At 42.4% G+C, this 17619-nt stretch overlaps 1 protein-coding gene across 1 annotated transcript in view; it reads left to right on the forward strand.

Moving 5' to 3' along the window:
• Positions 1 to 6697: 6697 nt before the first annotated feature.
• Positions 6698 to 17619, forward strand: part of LOC137209256 (intelectin-1-like) — a 30445-nt gene continuing 19523 nt past the window's right edge. Inside the window, exon 1 of the mRNA XM_067710698.1 lies at positions 6698 to 6735. Within this exon, the coding sequence (XP_067566799.1) occupies positions 6698 to 6735 (38 nt within the window). The remainder of the gene's footprint in view (positions 6736 to 17619) is intronic.

Consider the following 17619-nt stretch of genomic DNA (forward strand, 5'->3'; position numbering starts at 1 on the left):
AGCATTGTTACAGACACCCATACTTCTGGCTTATGGGTCTGCTAAGGATGGTAATAAAGCTCTCTCCAGCAGGTCTGGAGAGTGGAGTGATAGAAAATGAGTTTAATTTTTAGGGGGTTGTGATGGTTTTATTTTATTTTTAACTTTTATAAAATTGAGAGGTAGCACAAATATTAAAGGGTGCCTAAAATATAAATGCATAGTACAATGAATAATTATAAAGTAAACTCCTGAATAACCACCATCAGATCAAAACATAGAGCCTTCATTCTGGTTCTCCTTCATCATGACAAAACTGAATATAGGACTTCCCTGGTGGCACAGTGGTTAAGAATCCGCCTGCCAATGCAGAGGACACAGGTTCGAGCCCTGGCCCGGAAGATCCCACATGCCGCAGAGCAACTAAGCCCGTGCGCCACAATTACTAAGCCTGCGTGCCTCAACTACTGAAGCCCACGCGCCTAGAGCCCATGCTCCGCAACAAGAGAAGCCACCACAATGAGAAGCCCACGCACCGCAATGAAGAGTAGCCACCACTCACCGCAACTAGAGAAAGACGGCGAGCAGCAATGAAGACCCAACACAGCCATTTAATTAATTAATTAATTAATTAATTAATTAAAAACTGAATATAGAGTATACAAGGAATGATTAAGTTATGAACTAAACTATTAAATTATTAAGGAATCAAATGTGTGATCTACACTCCTGATGCTATACTGCCATTGTAGTCATTTTTTAAATATACTATTCTATTATATTTTCATGTAAATTGTATTAGTTTATGCACTTAAGAAGGGTTTGTCTCCAACTAAAAAGGAGCTAGGAAAGAAGCTACCGCAGGAAGAACACCACCTGTTATTTTGGTTTGCTGGTTTGGTTTTTGTGAGATAATGGAAATATATACATTATTCTCTCCCCCCAGTTCCTGGCACAGAGTTCCTGAAATCCTTATAATTTCTCAGTGATAAAAGCATCTCTTGCTTTAGTATTTAGTCTTTGACCCCATCCCTGACATGGAGCTCCTAAAACCTTTGTAAATTCCTAAGTAACAAGAGCGCCAGGAGCATCTTTTATTCTATTAAGATGACTCTGGATGGACTCCTGGGTGGGAGGGGCTGACCACAAAAAAGGCCAAGCCATGATTAAAAGCTTGGAATTTTCAGCCCCATTCCCCACCCTTCGGAGGAGGGATAGAGGCTGGAAATGGAGTTAATAGTTAATAACTGATCACACCTACATGAGAAAGCCCCTATAAAATCCCAATAGCACGAGTTTAGGGGAGCTACCAGTTTGGTGAACCCCAACTCCAAGGGAACAGAAGCTCTCTTCCAGACCTTGCCCTATTTATCTCTTCATCTGGCTGTTCATCTGTATCCCTTATCATATCCATTAATAAACTGGTAAATGTAAGTAAGTGTTTCCCACTCTTCTGTGAGCTACTCCAACAAATTAATTGAATCAGAAGAGGGGATCACTGGAACCTCTGATCTACAACCTGGGCTTGAGACTGGTGTCTGAAATGGCAGAGGGAGGTAATCTTGTGGGAACGAGCCCTTAATCTGTGAAATCTAACACTGTCTCGGGGCAGATGGTGTCAGAATTGAGTCAAATTGTAAGACACCCAGCTGGGGCCACAGAGAGTTGCTTGGTGTGGGGAAAGAACCACACACACATTTGGAGACCAGAGGTATCAGAAGCGAAGTGTTCTGTATGAGTAGTAAAAGAGACACATGGGAAAGAAAGACACAGTAGGGAAAAACTGGATGGTATTCCAACATAGATTTTTACATGGGAGGATAATGAACTAAGAGTGGAAAGCCAACAGAAAAGGAGCAGTTGAAGAAAGATCAGAGATATCGTGAACTGGGCAGGTCCTGGATGACCTACCAGATGAAGCCGTGATGTCCAGAGCACACGGGGAAGGACAGACTGAGGAAAGGAGGAGAGCTCCCTAATGCAGAGCAGAGGTGAATGTGGTCATTTACGGGCACAGATGAGGTCAGTTGATGTTGAGGGATTGTTGGTGAGGTCGGCAGAATCCCTAATTGGGGCCTCCATTTACTTGGAGAAGGAGAGTGTAGGCTGATAAAAGCTATGATGATGGAACGGGATCCTGAAGAGATGGTGAAGGTTTGGAATCAGCCCTTTGGAGAAAGGGGAAAGCTGTGGATCAGAAACAAGGATTCCCAGGACAGTGGGGACCCAGCTGAAATTGAAGGCTCTCAATCTGCAGTTGCTCTTTGTTGTTGAATTTTCTTCTGCAGCCCTCAACAGCCCAGTGTGGGGAAAAGGAAGATATTCAGGGTGAGACAGGGCTAGACAGGGATGGCGGTGGGGTGAGGCTGGAGTGGGAGGATACAGCAGAAAGATGAGTGGGCAAGGTACTATGTAGTGGGTATTGTGACTGAGGCAGAAAGACCTCTGTCCCTGTCCCAGAGGGGCACATATGCCAAATGGAGAGACAAGAAATGGCAGTATGAAAAGATAGCTTCAACACAAATTCTCACATGCTTAGTGAGAGGTGGAGGAGGCCCCGACACGCGGCGGATTGCTCAGAGCGGAGAGGCCACAGCAGATTCCGGTGGTCAGAGCAGGCCCCAGGGCTGCTGCTACCTCTGTTGTTACCACTCAACAGCTTTGGGGCCTCTCTTCCGGTGGTTAGGAAAGAATGGGGTGAAACAACTCTGCAGAGGGAGGGCAGAGGTCAAGTGATTAACTCCACCACCTCCTCAGGAAGAAGAGGGAGGCCAGCACAGAGGACGGTCAAGGAGACGATCTGACCCAGCAGTGAGTCCCGCTCAGCCCCAGAGCTGGGTGCAGAAGCTGCAGCCTCCAGAGTCCCACAGTGTCCACCGTCAGCTCAGCTTCCTCTGACCTTGACCTGCTGGTCGGAGGAAGGGCGAGATGGGAAGAAGGTTGAGGCCTGAGAGCCTGGGAGAGGGGACAGGGGAGAGAAAAGAAAACTTTCAGAAAAGTGTAACTTCCCCTAGCCAACAAAGGATGTTGAGGTTTTCTCAGCTCAGGGTTATGCCACCAGGCTTGGAGTGAAGGCAACAGAAGGGGTTCCTGATGGGGTCTGGGTGGATAAAGCTCAGTGAGATCCCAAAAGTGCTGGGGCAGGGCCGGCCCTAGTCAAGGCAAAATTATAAAGTAGATAAAATCCCCTCCAGGTCCACAACCCAATTCATCACCTCTCTTCTTCTTCACCTAGCCCCACCCTGGGGGGCTTCCTCCTGGCTATACTGACTCCATCTCTCAGACGATGCAACCCCTTACCTCTGTCAACTTACCTAGGCTACGTCCCACTCTTTGTATCAGTTAACTGAATCATCCCATTTGTAATACTGTCTTTCTCCAAGATGACAAGAGCATCTGCTTCTCACGTCTCCTCGTTCAAACCTGTTTTCCCTACTTCTGTTTAGGCTGTTCCCTCTGCTTAGCTTGTCCTTCTACCTTACCCCTATCTCCTGAACTCTTATTTGTCCTTCAAGGCCACTTCCCCAGTGTCCCTACCTAGGAGGACTCTCCATCTTCTTTGCACCCTTTGTGCTCTAAATATATCTTGCCTGTCGGAGACACTTAGCATTTAGCATTTGCTGTCTTCCCTTAGAGTTGATATTGTACAGGTCTCTTTTCCTCTAACTATCTGAAAGATTCTTAAGGATGGAACCAATGTGTGTTTCATCTTTGTTTCCTCCACAAAATCTTGCATGGTTCTTGGAACATAGTAAGGGTTTAATGAAGTGTTCAGTTAATTAATTAATTAAATTCAGCTCCCAGAAATGACTCTCATGTAGGAATTTCATACAGTATACCAGGGAAGCCAGAACAGACATGGTTCTCTTGGCTTTGACTTTCACCTTTCAGGCTCCACACCCCTGCACTTTCATTTCCCATTTGCAGGTCCTCAGAACAAGCTGGTGGCCCTGAAACTTGGAACTCTCACGCACTGCTTGGTTCAACCACTTTGGAAAACAGTTTAGCAGCAACTACTAGAGGTATATCTACATACCCAGTGCTTCTACCCCCAACAGACATGCATGCACTAAAAGGCTCATAGAGGACTTCCCTGGTGGTCCAGTGGTTTAAATTCTGAGCTTCCACTGCAGGGGGCGCGAGCTCCATCCCTGGTTAGGAACCAAGATCCCGCATGCTGAGCAGCTCGGCCTAAAGACTCTTAGCAGCGTGATTATAATAGGGAAAAAAAAACCTTGAAACAACCCAAAGGTTCATCAGTGGTAGAATAGATTAATAAACTATTATACAGTCATACAATGAAATACAGCCATGAAAACGACCAGCTGCAAGTGATAGCACAGATAAATCTCATCAGATGTTGAGCAAAAGAAGCCAATACAAGAGTATATACTTTATGATTCCATTTATATATAGGCAAAGCTAACCAATGATGTTAGAAGTCAGAAGAGTGGTTGTATTTGTGGAAGAAGGTGGAGGTAAGGAAAGGAGGGAACATGTGGTAAACACACAGGTGTTTTCACTTAACAATAACTCATTGAGTTGTACGTTTATAATTTTGCACACTTTTCTTTTTTTTTTTTTAATAATTAGCCATGCCTGTACCAAAGCATTTATTTTTTTCAACCAATGTTTTTTTTTTTTTTTTGTAGATGTTGGGGGTAGGAGTTTATTAATTAATTAATTTATTTTTGCTGTGTTGCGTCTTTGTTTCTGTGCGAGGGCTTTCTCTAGTTGTGGCAAGGCGGGGGGGGGGGCCACTCTCCATCGCGGTGCGCGGGCCTCTCACTGTCACGGCCTCTCTTGTTGCGGAGCACAGGCTCCAGAAGCACAGCCTCAGTAGTTGTGGCTCACGGGCCTAGTTGCTCCGCGGCATGTGGGATCCTCCCAGACCAGGGCTCGAACCCGTGTCCCCTGCATTAGCAGGCAGATTCTCAACCACTGCGCCACCAGGGAAGCCCCATTTTGCACACTTTTCTGCACACGTATCATGAAGACAATGGCCCAGCTATCTCTGGAGGGATTTCTATAGAAATGGTTCCCTGCAGTGGTGCTGCAGCCCTGAGTTCTCTGAGTCCTGATCTCTCTCCTGTGGACAGATACTTCACTATTCACACTTTGTCTGAGGGGGAGTACAATAAGGAAAAAAATGGACAAAAATAAATCCAGCCTTTTTAGAACTTGTCTGGATCCCAGCCAGAGCAGTTGCGATCAGTGACTCCTTCCTGAGAAGTGAAAGTTTCAACACAACCTATGGGAACAGCCTGCGGCCTTCAGAGCTAATCTGTGAGATGCTGCCCCTGCCCCTTTTTTTTGGTCCAGCACGTCTCACCCCAGACCTTGTGGCCCCTGGGCATTTATAGCCTCTGGTGTGTCCTTTGTAGTGTCTTCAGAATGTAAAGCCAAAATCTGAATTTAGGGCCCAAAATGAACTTTAGGGCCCAAGTCCACTCTCATGGGCAGTGATTTGAAGGTCCCTGGTCCCCAAACCATCTGACCCCAAAATTATCCCAATCTTCCTCTAAGATGCCTGAAAACAATTCATTTATTCACTCAACTAACATGTTTTGAGCACTTACTGTGTTGGGCACTTCGTTGGGCACTAATCACAGCTGTAATTATGTACTGATGGATAAAAATGGTGTAGGTTCCATAAACAAAGGGGCCGTGTACTTAATCACTACTGAATCCTAAATATCTTGTCCAGCACCCGGTACAGAGCTACTCAAAACATATCCAGGGAAGGAATGGGAATAGAGAGGGAGATGCTATTGTGAAAACAGACTGCTTTACATTACGATGTAATCATGTGATTAAATGTCTTGAATACATGTTTCTTTAAGTTAAAAATGTTGAAGTCTCCCTAAGATCCTGGTTATGATAATGAGAAACCCTCAGAAAAGGGTCACACATGAAAACTTTATCATCTTATCTGAAGATTCTCTAACTCACTTTCTATTCAATTAATTAAAGTCAACAAAAGATTACTGAATAGTCTCTCCTCTTTACTCTGACTACAAAACTAAGTGAAATATATGCCCTGCCTCCAAAGAGTCGACTAACATGAGCATTCATTTTGGAGGACTTGTTATAACTCAGCATTTCTCTAAACACTTTATACACTATATCTCATCTAATCCTCACACATCCCCCAGGAAGCAGGCACCGCTGTTAACTTCATGTTATGAATGAAAAATTGAGAAACAAGAAGTTAGGTAACTTCCTCAAGGCCACAGAGGTAGTTAGTATTTACATGCTTTAAAATCTAAAACAGTTTTCCCAATGAAGCTTTCTGGTAGGCAGATAAACTCACTTTATTCCATGGATTATTTAAAGTACTCATTCATTCAATAAATACATAGTGAGGGTCTACTTGTGCCAGATACTGTTCTAGATGCTGAAGATACAGCAGTGAACAAAACAAACAAAAGCCCTGGCCTCAAGGATCTTACATTCTAATGAGGTAAAGAAGAGCCTAGGAGATAGAAAATAAGACAAATAAGTAAACATATAGTACGTAAAATGGAGACGAGCATTACAGAGAAAAATAAACGAAGAGGGAGAAAGAAGTTACAGGATGAAGGGGTTGACATTTTTAGTGGGAAAGATATCACTGCAGAAGTTGTATTTGAGCAGAATGAGGAAGGAAGCCTCATGGCAAATGAGGGAAACGCAGCATTCTAAGTGGAGAAAACAGTGCAAAGCCCCCAAGTGGAACATGCGTAAGGACCAGCAGGCCAGCGTGGCTGAAATGCAGTGAGCAGACCAGAGAGGAAGGGGCAGTGGTAAGGGAGGCCAGATCACGTGGGCCATTGTAAAATATATGGCTTTTACTCTACGTGAAGTGAGAAGCCTTTGGAAGACTTTTGCAATGCTCAAGAGTGCTATGAGCCTCTTACACATATGTGATGCATATTACATTCTTCAGTAAACCAAGTCTTAGAAAAAATGTTTCACTGTCATTGTACCACCTGATGGGATGCACTGAAAAAGACATGCCATCACTTTCATGGTATTCCTGCCAAAAGTGCATGACATAAGTCTTATGACAAAACATTAGACAAACTCAGATTGTGGAACCCTCTAGAAAACAACTGACTTGTATTCGACAAATGTCAAATTCATAAAAGACAAAGAAAGGAATAATTGTAGATTGAAGATGACGAAAAAGATATAACAACTGAATGCAATACATGATCCTGATTGGATTCTGGTTGGGGAAAAAAGATGTCGTATAGCACATTTGGGGGACAGCTGGTAATATTTAAATATGGACTGTATGTTTGATTGTATCTATGTTAAATTTACTAAATTTGATAACTGTGCTGATATATGATATGATATGGGAACATCCTTGTCCTTAGAAGATGTGTGCTAAAATAGTTAAGAGTAAAGGGGCATGATGTCTGCAACTTATTCTTGAATATTCCACAAAAGTAATTATTATTATACAGCTATACACACATACCTATATTCGGAGAGAAAGAGAAATAAGGCAAATGTGAAAAAATGTTAACAACTGGTGAATCTAGGTGAAGGAAATACAAAAATTCTTTGGGCTATCCCCTGAAACTTAAAAATCATTTTCAATTAAGAAGTTTAAAAATTGAACTAAATAAACAAAGCAGTTTCAGTCAGCTTACATGAGGTCAGACCCACAGACACAGGGCATAGCAAGAAGAGAGAGAAGTTCCCTAAGACCAAAGTCCATCCCTCCCTCTGCTCAAAGGATCACTCGCCAGGCTCCCCACTACCTCCCACCAATGGGTCTTGTCATAGCCACACCCAAAGAGAGCAGCACAGCCCTGGGAATGGGGATGGAGGGAGCATCGTCTTCCTGCCACTTGGGCTCATGATCTGAGTCAGCCTCAACGTTCTGTCCATCCCACCCCCAGAGCCAGGCATCAAAGCATGTGGGTCCTACCTCAGCTTTCAAGGCTACTTAGCCCAGGTTCCAACCTAGCTCTCTTACCTAGGATCCTGCGTCTTTGGGTCCCTCCAGCCCACATGCATGAGCCCCAGTCTCCAGACTGCTCTCTCTGCTCCCTGTTCCTTATTACACCCTGCCCTACTCCGCCTGTACTCATTACAAAAGCCGGAGCCTGGAATGTGTCTTCTTGAAGGATACCAAAGTGCTCAGGGGCTCAGTGATTGAACTGAGTACCCAGGGATGGCTTCTACCAGGCCTTGCACAAATACTTCCTTGTGCCTCTGTTTCTTCCCTTTGCACAAAAGTGTGCCCTCCTCTCACCGCACCCCCCACTCATGATGTCCCTCAAAGAGTCACTGATCTAAAATGCAGGCTCCGAGTCTCAGAGCATCCTAGACTTAGGGTTGGAAAAAGAAGGGGAACCTGCTTCCCACACACACAAACATTAGTTGGCCCAGGGCCCAGCTGACAGTTATCAGTTTGCTATGGAGCTTCCTTATACTGTCTCCTTCTCTTCCCTTCCCCTCACCCTGCCCCCAGACAACATTTCCCTAATAATTCTCAGGCTCCCATGGCCTCTGGGCTGCTGGGAGAGCTGAGGGATGAGGGACCAGGCCATGCTGGTAAGGCCTCTGTTCTGGCCTTGGCCTCATCCTTCCCTTCTCCCCTCTCCCTTGCCAGGGCTCAGCTCTCCTGCCTCAGAGAATAATCTGTCAGTCTCTGAGCTCCAGTACCCCTACTTCCTTGGAGAAACCCAAGCTCATGGCCACTTCTCCTCTCTGCTGGTAATCGCACCAAATTAGAGGATATTTCCTTTGTCCTTCTTACAGCCAGCAGGGAGGATACTTTCTCCCCACTAGACAGAAAGGAAAACTGAAGCCAGTGGAAAAGACTTACCTTGCCTGAGGTGGCCTGGATTGCTTGGCCAGAGGTGCTTCTCAAGGACCTCCCAACCCACTGCCAGCCTTTGCTCTCTGACCCAGCCTGTCCAGAGCTGCGGGGAACTGTTCAGAGTCACAGTTCCAGGTCACCAATGTAAGCAGCACAACCCAGAGGCTCTGGACACTGATCTCCCTGAAGGCCACGGCCCCTAGTCCATGCCAGCCCCACCCCTGCCAGGCTAAGCCTCCTTACCTTGGCCCCGATGCCCCTTGATGAGCAGAAAGAGTGTGAGGGTAATTGCTTGCCCCAACATCCCCACAAGACAGAGGGATCAGGCCGGGTCCTCTCCCACCAGATGCTCTGCCCTGCACAGGCTCAGCAGCCACCCATCAGCAGGAGGCTGACGGAGAGCAGAACGGCCTCGCTCCAGCCACAGTTTCCTCAACTTGAGGCTGTTCTCATTAGCTGAACACTAACAAGGCCGTTGAGGAAGCCCCAGTCCCTGGACCTGGTCTGATAGTTCCCGCAAGCTAAACTTGCAAAGTCTGCCTCAAGTGGGCGGGTGTTCAGAGTTCACAGTGACTCACAAAACCAGCTTCAATATCTTGTCCCAAGCTCTGCCCCAGCCCAGCTGCTTTGTTTAAAGGACAGATGCCCAAGAAATTTTCCAGTTCTATGCATCCTACTGGCAATATGGAGGAACCTACATGGGGGCCAAACAGCCATCATCAGAGCCTGTCCCATCCCAACAGACATTGCGAAGGTGGAGGGGAGAGGGTTTGGGAAGGATGTGGACTGAGAAGTGGAACCCTAGATAAGTGGGTGAAATGTTGAAGAAGACAAGTAAGGGGCACTAGAAAAATCTAACAGGCCTGGGGAATCTCTGCAAGTTGATACCAAAGTTTAAGCATATGCAAATTAATTTTTTTTTCTTAAGAATGTGCTTTTGCCCTAGTTTCCTATCTGTACTTGTAAATTCCCTCCCTTCTTCTTTTTCTACTTTCCCGTAATAGTTCTTTATTCCTTCTCTCAGCTTCTCTCACCCAGACAGGATGTAGACCCATGTTTGCTTCCCCCAAGCACGCACTTTGATTCCACCCTCCAGAAAGGCCGGGTAGCATCTGATCCTCTTCACCCCGCCAGGGAGAGGTGGAGGCATCCCATCTTTCTCAGAATGCAATTGCTTTGAGACCACACCCCAGAGTTCTATGCCTTTCTCTTTCTTCTGCTTTCCCCTTAGCAGAAAATACTTTCAGTTCACTTCAGGTCAGTCTTTCTTCTCCTTTTCAATCTTTTGATCCATTTCCAGTCACCCTGTCTGAAGCTGGGCTAAGGGGAGGCAGACTGAAAGCCTTGCCTGCCAAAAAAGGCAGCAGTGATATTCCGGATGGAGCACTGGATTTGGAGTCAAAGATGTAGACTTGAGTTCCATTTCAGCAACACACAGCCTGTGTGATCCTGACCAAATTATTTTCTGAGCCTGTGGGCTCAACAATACTTGGCTCCTATCCCTTACAAGGTAGTTTCAGAATCAAATTAAAAACTGTACCTGAGAGGATGAGTGTAAAAAACTCTGGACAACGGTAAGGTTTTGTTTGTTTTCTTAAACGGAGACCGACACAGATTTTTCCAGCTAATCTAATGGTTATCAGCTCTTCTCTCATTTTTCTCCTCCCAAGGGGCAGTCCTCAGTCCTGGGAAATTTCCTCAGAGTTGATCTGGCCATGCCCTTGACCTTAGGAACTGGTGCTCAAGGCATGATAAAATAAGGAAGAGTAAATTTCCTCCCATTAAAGATGGAGGACAAGGGCCATCTGTTCAAAGCAACTAATGGACAACATTAATTAGGAATCTGGTTCACCACTCCTGACCCCAGCACCAGCTCCATCCTCTTCCCACCAGTCACGTGGATGACCTACCATCCCCTGGAAACTGAACTGGAAGCAGATGTACCACTTTGTGTCTTGTGGCCCTTACCATACTCTACCCCATGATAACTGCTACTTGTTCTACACACTGCCCTGCCTGACCTTGAGCTCTTCTACATGAAGTCTTTTCTCTCCTTAGTTTAGTGTTTCCAGAGCCTGGCCCAGTGCCTGGCTCTTAATAGTTGGTTATAGACTGTTGAGTGCTGAAGGAATGAATGAGTTCCCTAGAGAAAGCATTTCCCTTCCCTCTGAGATACACTAGTAAACTAAGTCACCATGGTCCCTGCCTTCATGGAATTTATATCTTGCCCTGCAGGATCCTTGTACAAAGAGCCATTCTGTGTAATCCAGCCACTTTAGTATGAAGACCCAAGATGCTACAAAGTCCACATAAATTCAGAAACTCCTGTATTCCCATTTCCCATGCATATTCCCCAGGTCTTTGTAAGTCTTGGACATTTAACGGTCAGTGACCAGCCAAGAATTAATGTTTCATCAACCCTCACCCACTCATCCTTCTTTTTCTCAAATCACACTTTCACCATGTTTCAAGGAGTCAAGTTCATTCTAGTATATCCCAGTTACAACACTGATGAGTCCCCAAATCCACTCACTTCTTTTTTTTTTTTGGATGACCACAACAAAAGCAACAATGATTGCATTTATGAAACACACTCATACTATGTCATAATATTGACATTCAGTCCAGGAATCCTCCACTGTAACAGCTCCTTTACTTTGCAGTGAAAATTGATTTGTATATTTTTTGTCTCTGAGTCCTTGTGGGATTTTCTTTTTTTATTCAAACAGAAAGTCACAAAAATTATAATCATCCTCATCAGTTCACTCAGTCCCATGTAATTAATTTGTTTTTTCATCTTTTGTTAGCACTTTTATGAATTCATCAGTTTTCCATTAGAGTTCTGAAAATGCTTATTCATTCAGTTCAGGAGTATAGTCAGTTACCAGAAACCTGTACTTGTCAGTCTTTTCCATGGATTCCATGAAGATGAAACCCTTTTATAGGAACATTTTTGCAAAAGCCTCAGAGTACACCCAGAACTGTCTGTAAATGACAAAAGACTTAAAAATGACCATGGTTAAGGATTTGATGAAAGTTCATAATAATGCAATTGACAAGGAAATTTAGTTATTTCTGAGATATACATTTTAAAGTAATAGCTAGAATTATGACTTATAACATTATACCAGAACATATAATATTTTTAGAAATTTCATGTAATGTCTGAAACAATCCACCCACTTCTGAGACTAATTTTAAATTTGGGGTCCCTAAGACCACCTTCAACTTTGATAATTTACTAGAAGGCAATTTAATAGTAATCATTAACATGTTAAATACATATGCCCTTTCACCTAGCAATTCCCCTCTTTGAATTTACCCACAGAAATACTCTCACTAATACTTTCACAAATGCCCAAAGATAAGCAAGATTCTTCCTTATAGCATTGTTAAGTAAAAAATCCTAAATAACCTAATCAGTGGGGAACAGTTTAAAAAATATGGTGTATTCATTCTATACTACAGTATATTAAGAAGACTTTTAAGAGTAAAATAAATGTCTACATACTCACATGAAAAGAAGCTTAAGACATTCACAAAACCATCTGCATAATATAGTTCTCTTTAGGTGGACAAACTAATGTGTGTGTATTTATGTTCTCTGAATGGTTGTAAATGCAAAGAAACATGCCTGGGGAAAAATATTCATGTTGGGGACTTCCCTGGTGGCACAGTGGTTGGGAATCTGCCTGCCAATGCAGGGGACACGGGTTCGAGCCCTGGTCCGGGAAGATCCCACATGCCACAGAGCAACTAAACCCATGAGCCACAACTACTGAGCCCGGGTGCCACAACTACTGAAGCCCACACACCTAGAGAGCCCGTACTCCACAACAAGAGAAGGCACCGCAATGAGAAGCCCGCGCACAGCAACAAAGAGTAACCCCCGTTCTCTACAACTAAAGAAAGCCCGCGTGCAGCAACAAAGACCCAGCACAATCACAAAAAAAAAAATATATATATATATATATATTCATGATGGCAACCTTTAGATAAAGAAACAGAATTTTGGGTAGAGGTGAGTGAGTGACTTTTACTTTTTATTCCACATATACTTCCTGTCCAGAACTTTTTACAATAACTATATTACATGTGCGATGATTTAAAATACCAGTTCTGCAAGTTCCCAGGTTTTCAACTACATAACATAAGATCAATGTATTAGTGAGGCTTTCCAGAGAAACAGAACCCATAGGAGATATATAGACATAGATAGAGAGATAGAGATGGAAATGGAGATGGAGATAAAGAGATTTATTATAGAGAACTGGCTCATGAAATTATGGAGGCTGGCAAATCCCAAATCTGCAGAGCCAATGTCTCAGTTTGAAGGTCATCAGGCGGGAGAATTTTCTCTTACTTGAGGGAGAGTAAACCTTTTTTTTTTTTGGTCACTCAATATGTTCTGCAGTACTACACGACCTGTGGCTGGTTGAATCCACGGATGCAGAACCGCCTGTATGAGGGGCCAACTATAAAGTTATACTCAAATTTTAGACTTTGGTAGGGGTGGGATCAGCACCCCTAACCCCCGCATTGTTCATTTTTCAAGGGTCAACTGTATAGTATAAATCAGAATCTGATTTAGCATCCAATTTTATACTTAAATTGTTACATTTGAGTGTTTTGCAAAATGGAAAAGAAAACATAATGACTCTAGGTGCCCTGCCACCTAGTTTGTGAATTGCACCTACTTTGTGAATTATAAATTTAGAAGATCAAAATTGAGGTCTGAATGATAAGGTAATTTGTGCAAGCCAATGTTCCCTTTAATTTTTTGAGTTGTGGTACACTGGCACCTCTGAAAACAAGCACATGTGATCAAAGTTTCAAACTGCAGTTAGGAACTTAAAACCAAATTATCTTGTTTTTTTAATGATATGAACATTCGCAATAAACCATAAATGAAATTTTCTTGACATGGCAAACTCTATTCTGGAGGATTTTCTTTTCTCCACATTGTTGTTTGTCTGTCATGTATAATCCATATCAGTGCTGACAGGTTTTCTGATTCCATGTGTGGTTACATCTACTACACAGGTTACACATGTCCACATACCCACATATTAGACCACAAAAAATCTTTCGTTGTTAGTGTATAGGAATGCAAGAGATTTCTGTGCATTAATTTTGTATCCTGCAACCTTACCAAATTCACTGACTAGTTCTAGTAGTTTTCTGGTTTCATTTGTTTCTGGAATCCTAGCATCTTTAGGATTTTCTATGTATAGTATTATGTCATCGGCAAACGGTGACAGTTTTACTTCTTCTTTTCCAATTTGTATTCCTTTTTTTCTTTTTATACTCTGATTGCTGTGGCTAGGACTTCCAATACTATGCTGAATAATAGTGGTGAGAGTGGACATCCTTGTCTTGTTGTGATCTTAGAGGAAATGCTTTCAGTTTTTCACCATTGAGAATGATGTTTGCTGTGGGTTTGTCATATATGGCTGTTATTATGTTGAGGTCGGTTCCCTCTATGCCCACTTTCTGGTGAGTTTTTATCATAAATGGTTGTTGAATTTTGTCAAAAGCTTTTTCTGTATCTATTGAGATGCTCATAGGGTTATTATTCTTCAATTTGTTAATATGGTGTATCACATTGATTGATTTGCATATACTGAAAAATCCTTGCATCCCTGGGATAAATCCCACTTGATCATAGCATATGATCCTTTTAATGCGTTGTTGGATTCTGTTTGCTAGTATTCTGTTGAGGATTTTTGCATCTATGTTCATCAGGAATATTGGTCTATAATTTTCTTTTTTTGTGATATCTGTGTCTGGTTTTGCTATCAGGGTGATGGTAGCCTCGTAGAATGAGTTTGGGAGTGTTCCTCCCTCCACAGTTCTTTGGAAGAGTTTGAGAAGGATAGGTGTTAACTCTTCTCTAAATGTTTGATAGAATTCACCTGTGAAACCATCTGGACCTGGACATTTGTTTGTTGGAAGGTTTTTAATTACAGTTTCAACTTCATTACTTGTTCTTGGTCTGTTTATATTTTCTAATTCTTCCTGGTTCAATCTTGGAAAGTTGTACTTTTCCAAGAATTTGTCCATTTCTTCCAGGTTGTCCAATTTATTGGCATAAAGTTGCTTATAGTAGTCTCTTATGATCTTTTGTATTTCTGCAGGGTCAATTGTAATCTCTCCTTTTTCATTTCTAATTTTATTGAGTTTAGTCCTCTCCCTTTTTTTCTTGATGAGTCTGGCTAAAGGTTTATTGATTTTGTTTATCTTCTCAAAGAACGAACTTTTAGTTTTATTGATCTTTGCTATTGTTTTCTTTGTTTCTATTTCATTTATCTCTGCTCTGATCTTTATGATTTCTTTCCTTCTACTAACTTTGGGTTTTCTTTGTTCTTCATTTTCTAGTTGCTTCAGGTGTAAAGTTAGATTGTTTTTTGGAGATTTTTCTTGTTTCTTGAGGTGAGCGTGAATTGCTATGAACTTCCCTCTTAGAACTGCTTTTGCTGTGTCCCATAGGTTTTGGATCATCGTGTTTTCATTGTCATTTGTTTCCAGGTATTTTTTTATTTCTTCTTTGATTTCTTCAGTGATCTCTTAGTCATTTAGCAGTGCACTGTTTAGCCTCCATGTATTTGTGTTTTTTACTGTTTTTTTCCTCTAATTGGTTTCTAATTTCATAGCTTTTTGGTCAGAAAAGATGCTTGATATGATTTCAGTTTTCTTAAATTTTCCAAGGCTTGATTTGTGACCCAAGATGTGATCTATTCTGGAGAACATTCCGTGAGCACTTGAGAAGAAAGTGTATTCTTCTGCTTTTGGGTGGAATGTCCTAAAAATACCAATTAAGTCTATCTGGTCTATTGTGTCATTTAAAGCCTGTGTTTCCTTATTTATTTTCTCTCTGGATGATCTGTCTATTTGTGTAATTGGGGTGTTAAAGTCCCCCACTATTATTGTGTTACTGTTGATTTCTCCTTTTATGGCTGTTAGCACTTGCCTTATGTATTGAGGTGCTCCTATGTTGGGTGCATAAATATTTATAATTGTTATGTTTTCTTCTTGAATTGATCTCTTGATCATTATGTAGTGTCCTTCCTTATCTCTTGTAACAGTCTTTATTTTAAAGTCTATTTTATCTGATATGAGTATTGCTGCTCCAGCTTTCTTGTGATTTCCATTTGCATGGAATATCTTTTTCTATCCTCTCACTTTCTGTCTGTATGTGTCCCTAAGTCAGAAGTGGGTCTCTTGTAGACAGTATATATGAGTCTTGTTTTTGTATCCATTCAGCCAGTCTGTGTCTTTTGGTTGGAGCATTTCATCGTTTTACATTCAAGGTGATAATCGATATGTATGTTCCTATTTCCATTTTCTCAGTTGATTTGGGTTTGTTTTTGTGGGTCTTCTTCTTCTCTTGTGTTTCCCACTTAGGGAAGTTCCTTCAGCATTTGTTGTAAACGTGGTTTGTTGGTGCTGAATTCTTGTAGCTTTCACTTGTCTGCAAATCTTTTGACTTCTCCATCAAATCTGAATGAGATATTTTCTGGGTAGAGTAATCTTAGTTGTAGGTTTTTCCCTTTCATCACTTTAAATATGTCCTGCCCCTCCTTTCTGGCTCACAGAGTTTCTGCTGAAAGATCAGTTGTTATCTTATGGGGATTGCCTTAAATGTTATTTGTTGCTTTCCCTTGCTGCTTTTAATATTTTTTCCTTTGTATTTAATATTTGAAAGTTTGATTAATATGTGTCTCTGTGTGTTTCTCTTTGGGTTTATACTGTATGGGACTCTCTGTGTTTTCTGGACCTGATTGACTATTTCCTTTCCCATGTTAGGGAAGTTTTCAACTCTAATCTCTTCCAATATTTTCTCAGACGCTTTCTCTTTCTGTTCTTCTCCTGGACCCCTATAATACGAATGTTGGTGCACTTAATGTTGTCCCAGAGGTCTTTGAGACCTCAATTCTTTCATTCTTTTATCTTTATTCTGCTCCACAGCAGTTATTTCCATCATTTTATCTTCCAGGTCACTTATCCTTTCTTCTGCCTCAGTTTTTCTGCTATTGATTCCTTCTAGAGTATTTTTAATTTCAGTTATTGTGCTGTTCATCACTCTTTGTTTGCTCTTTAGTTCTTCTAGATCCTTGTTAAACGTTTCTTGTATTTTCTCTGTTCTGTTTCTGAGATTTTGGATCATCTTTACTGTCATTACTCTGAATTCTTTTTCAGGTAGGCTGCCTATTTCATCTTCACTTATTTGGTCTTGTAGGTTTTTACCTTGCTCCTTCATTGTAACATATTTTTTGCTGTTTCTTTTTTTTTTTTTAATGGGTGGGGCTGTATTTCTGTCTTACTGGTCGTTTGGCCTACCAGCCCACTGGCAGGCAGAGCCAGATCCTGGAATTTCTGGCTGCAGGGCTCTGGGGGTTCTAGGGTTACTGCCTATGCCCTGGTGTGGGGGGCAGGGTCCTGGACCCTCTGGTGGACAGACCATGTCATAAGGAAGGTGTCAGTTCAGGGAGTCTTAAGGCAGCCTGCCTACTGGTGGGTGAGACTGTGTCCCCACCAATCAGTTGCACGGCCTGAGGCATCACAGTATTGGTGGGTGGGGCAGGTTCCAGTGCTAATAAGCTAGATAGAGGATTACAAAATGGTGCTTGCCAGCACCAGTGCCCAGGTAGTAGGACAAGTTCCCAAAAATGGCTGCTACCAATGTCTATGTCACCAGGGTGAGCTCCAGTTACCTCCTACCTCTCCATGAGGCTTCCCAAGATAGGCAGGTGGCTATGAGCTATAAGCTCCTTTCAGATTACTGTTTCTGCCCTGGGTCCTGGAGTGTGTGAGATCCT

Source organism: Pseudorca crassidens, chromosome 2 (assembly GCF_039906515.1).
Source record: "Pseudorca crassidens isolate mPseCra1 chromosome 2, mPseCra1.hap1, whole genome shotgun sequence".
NCBI classification, from domain to species: domain Eukaryota; kingdom Metazoa; phylum Chordata; class Mammalia; order Artiodactyla; family Delphinidae; genus Pseudorca; species Pseudorca crassidens.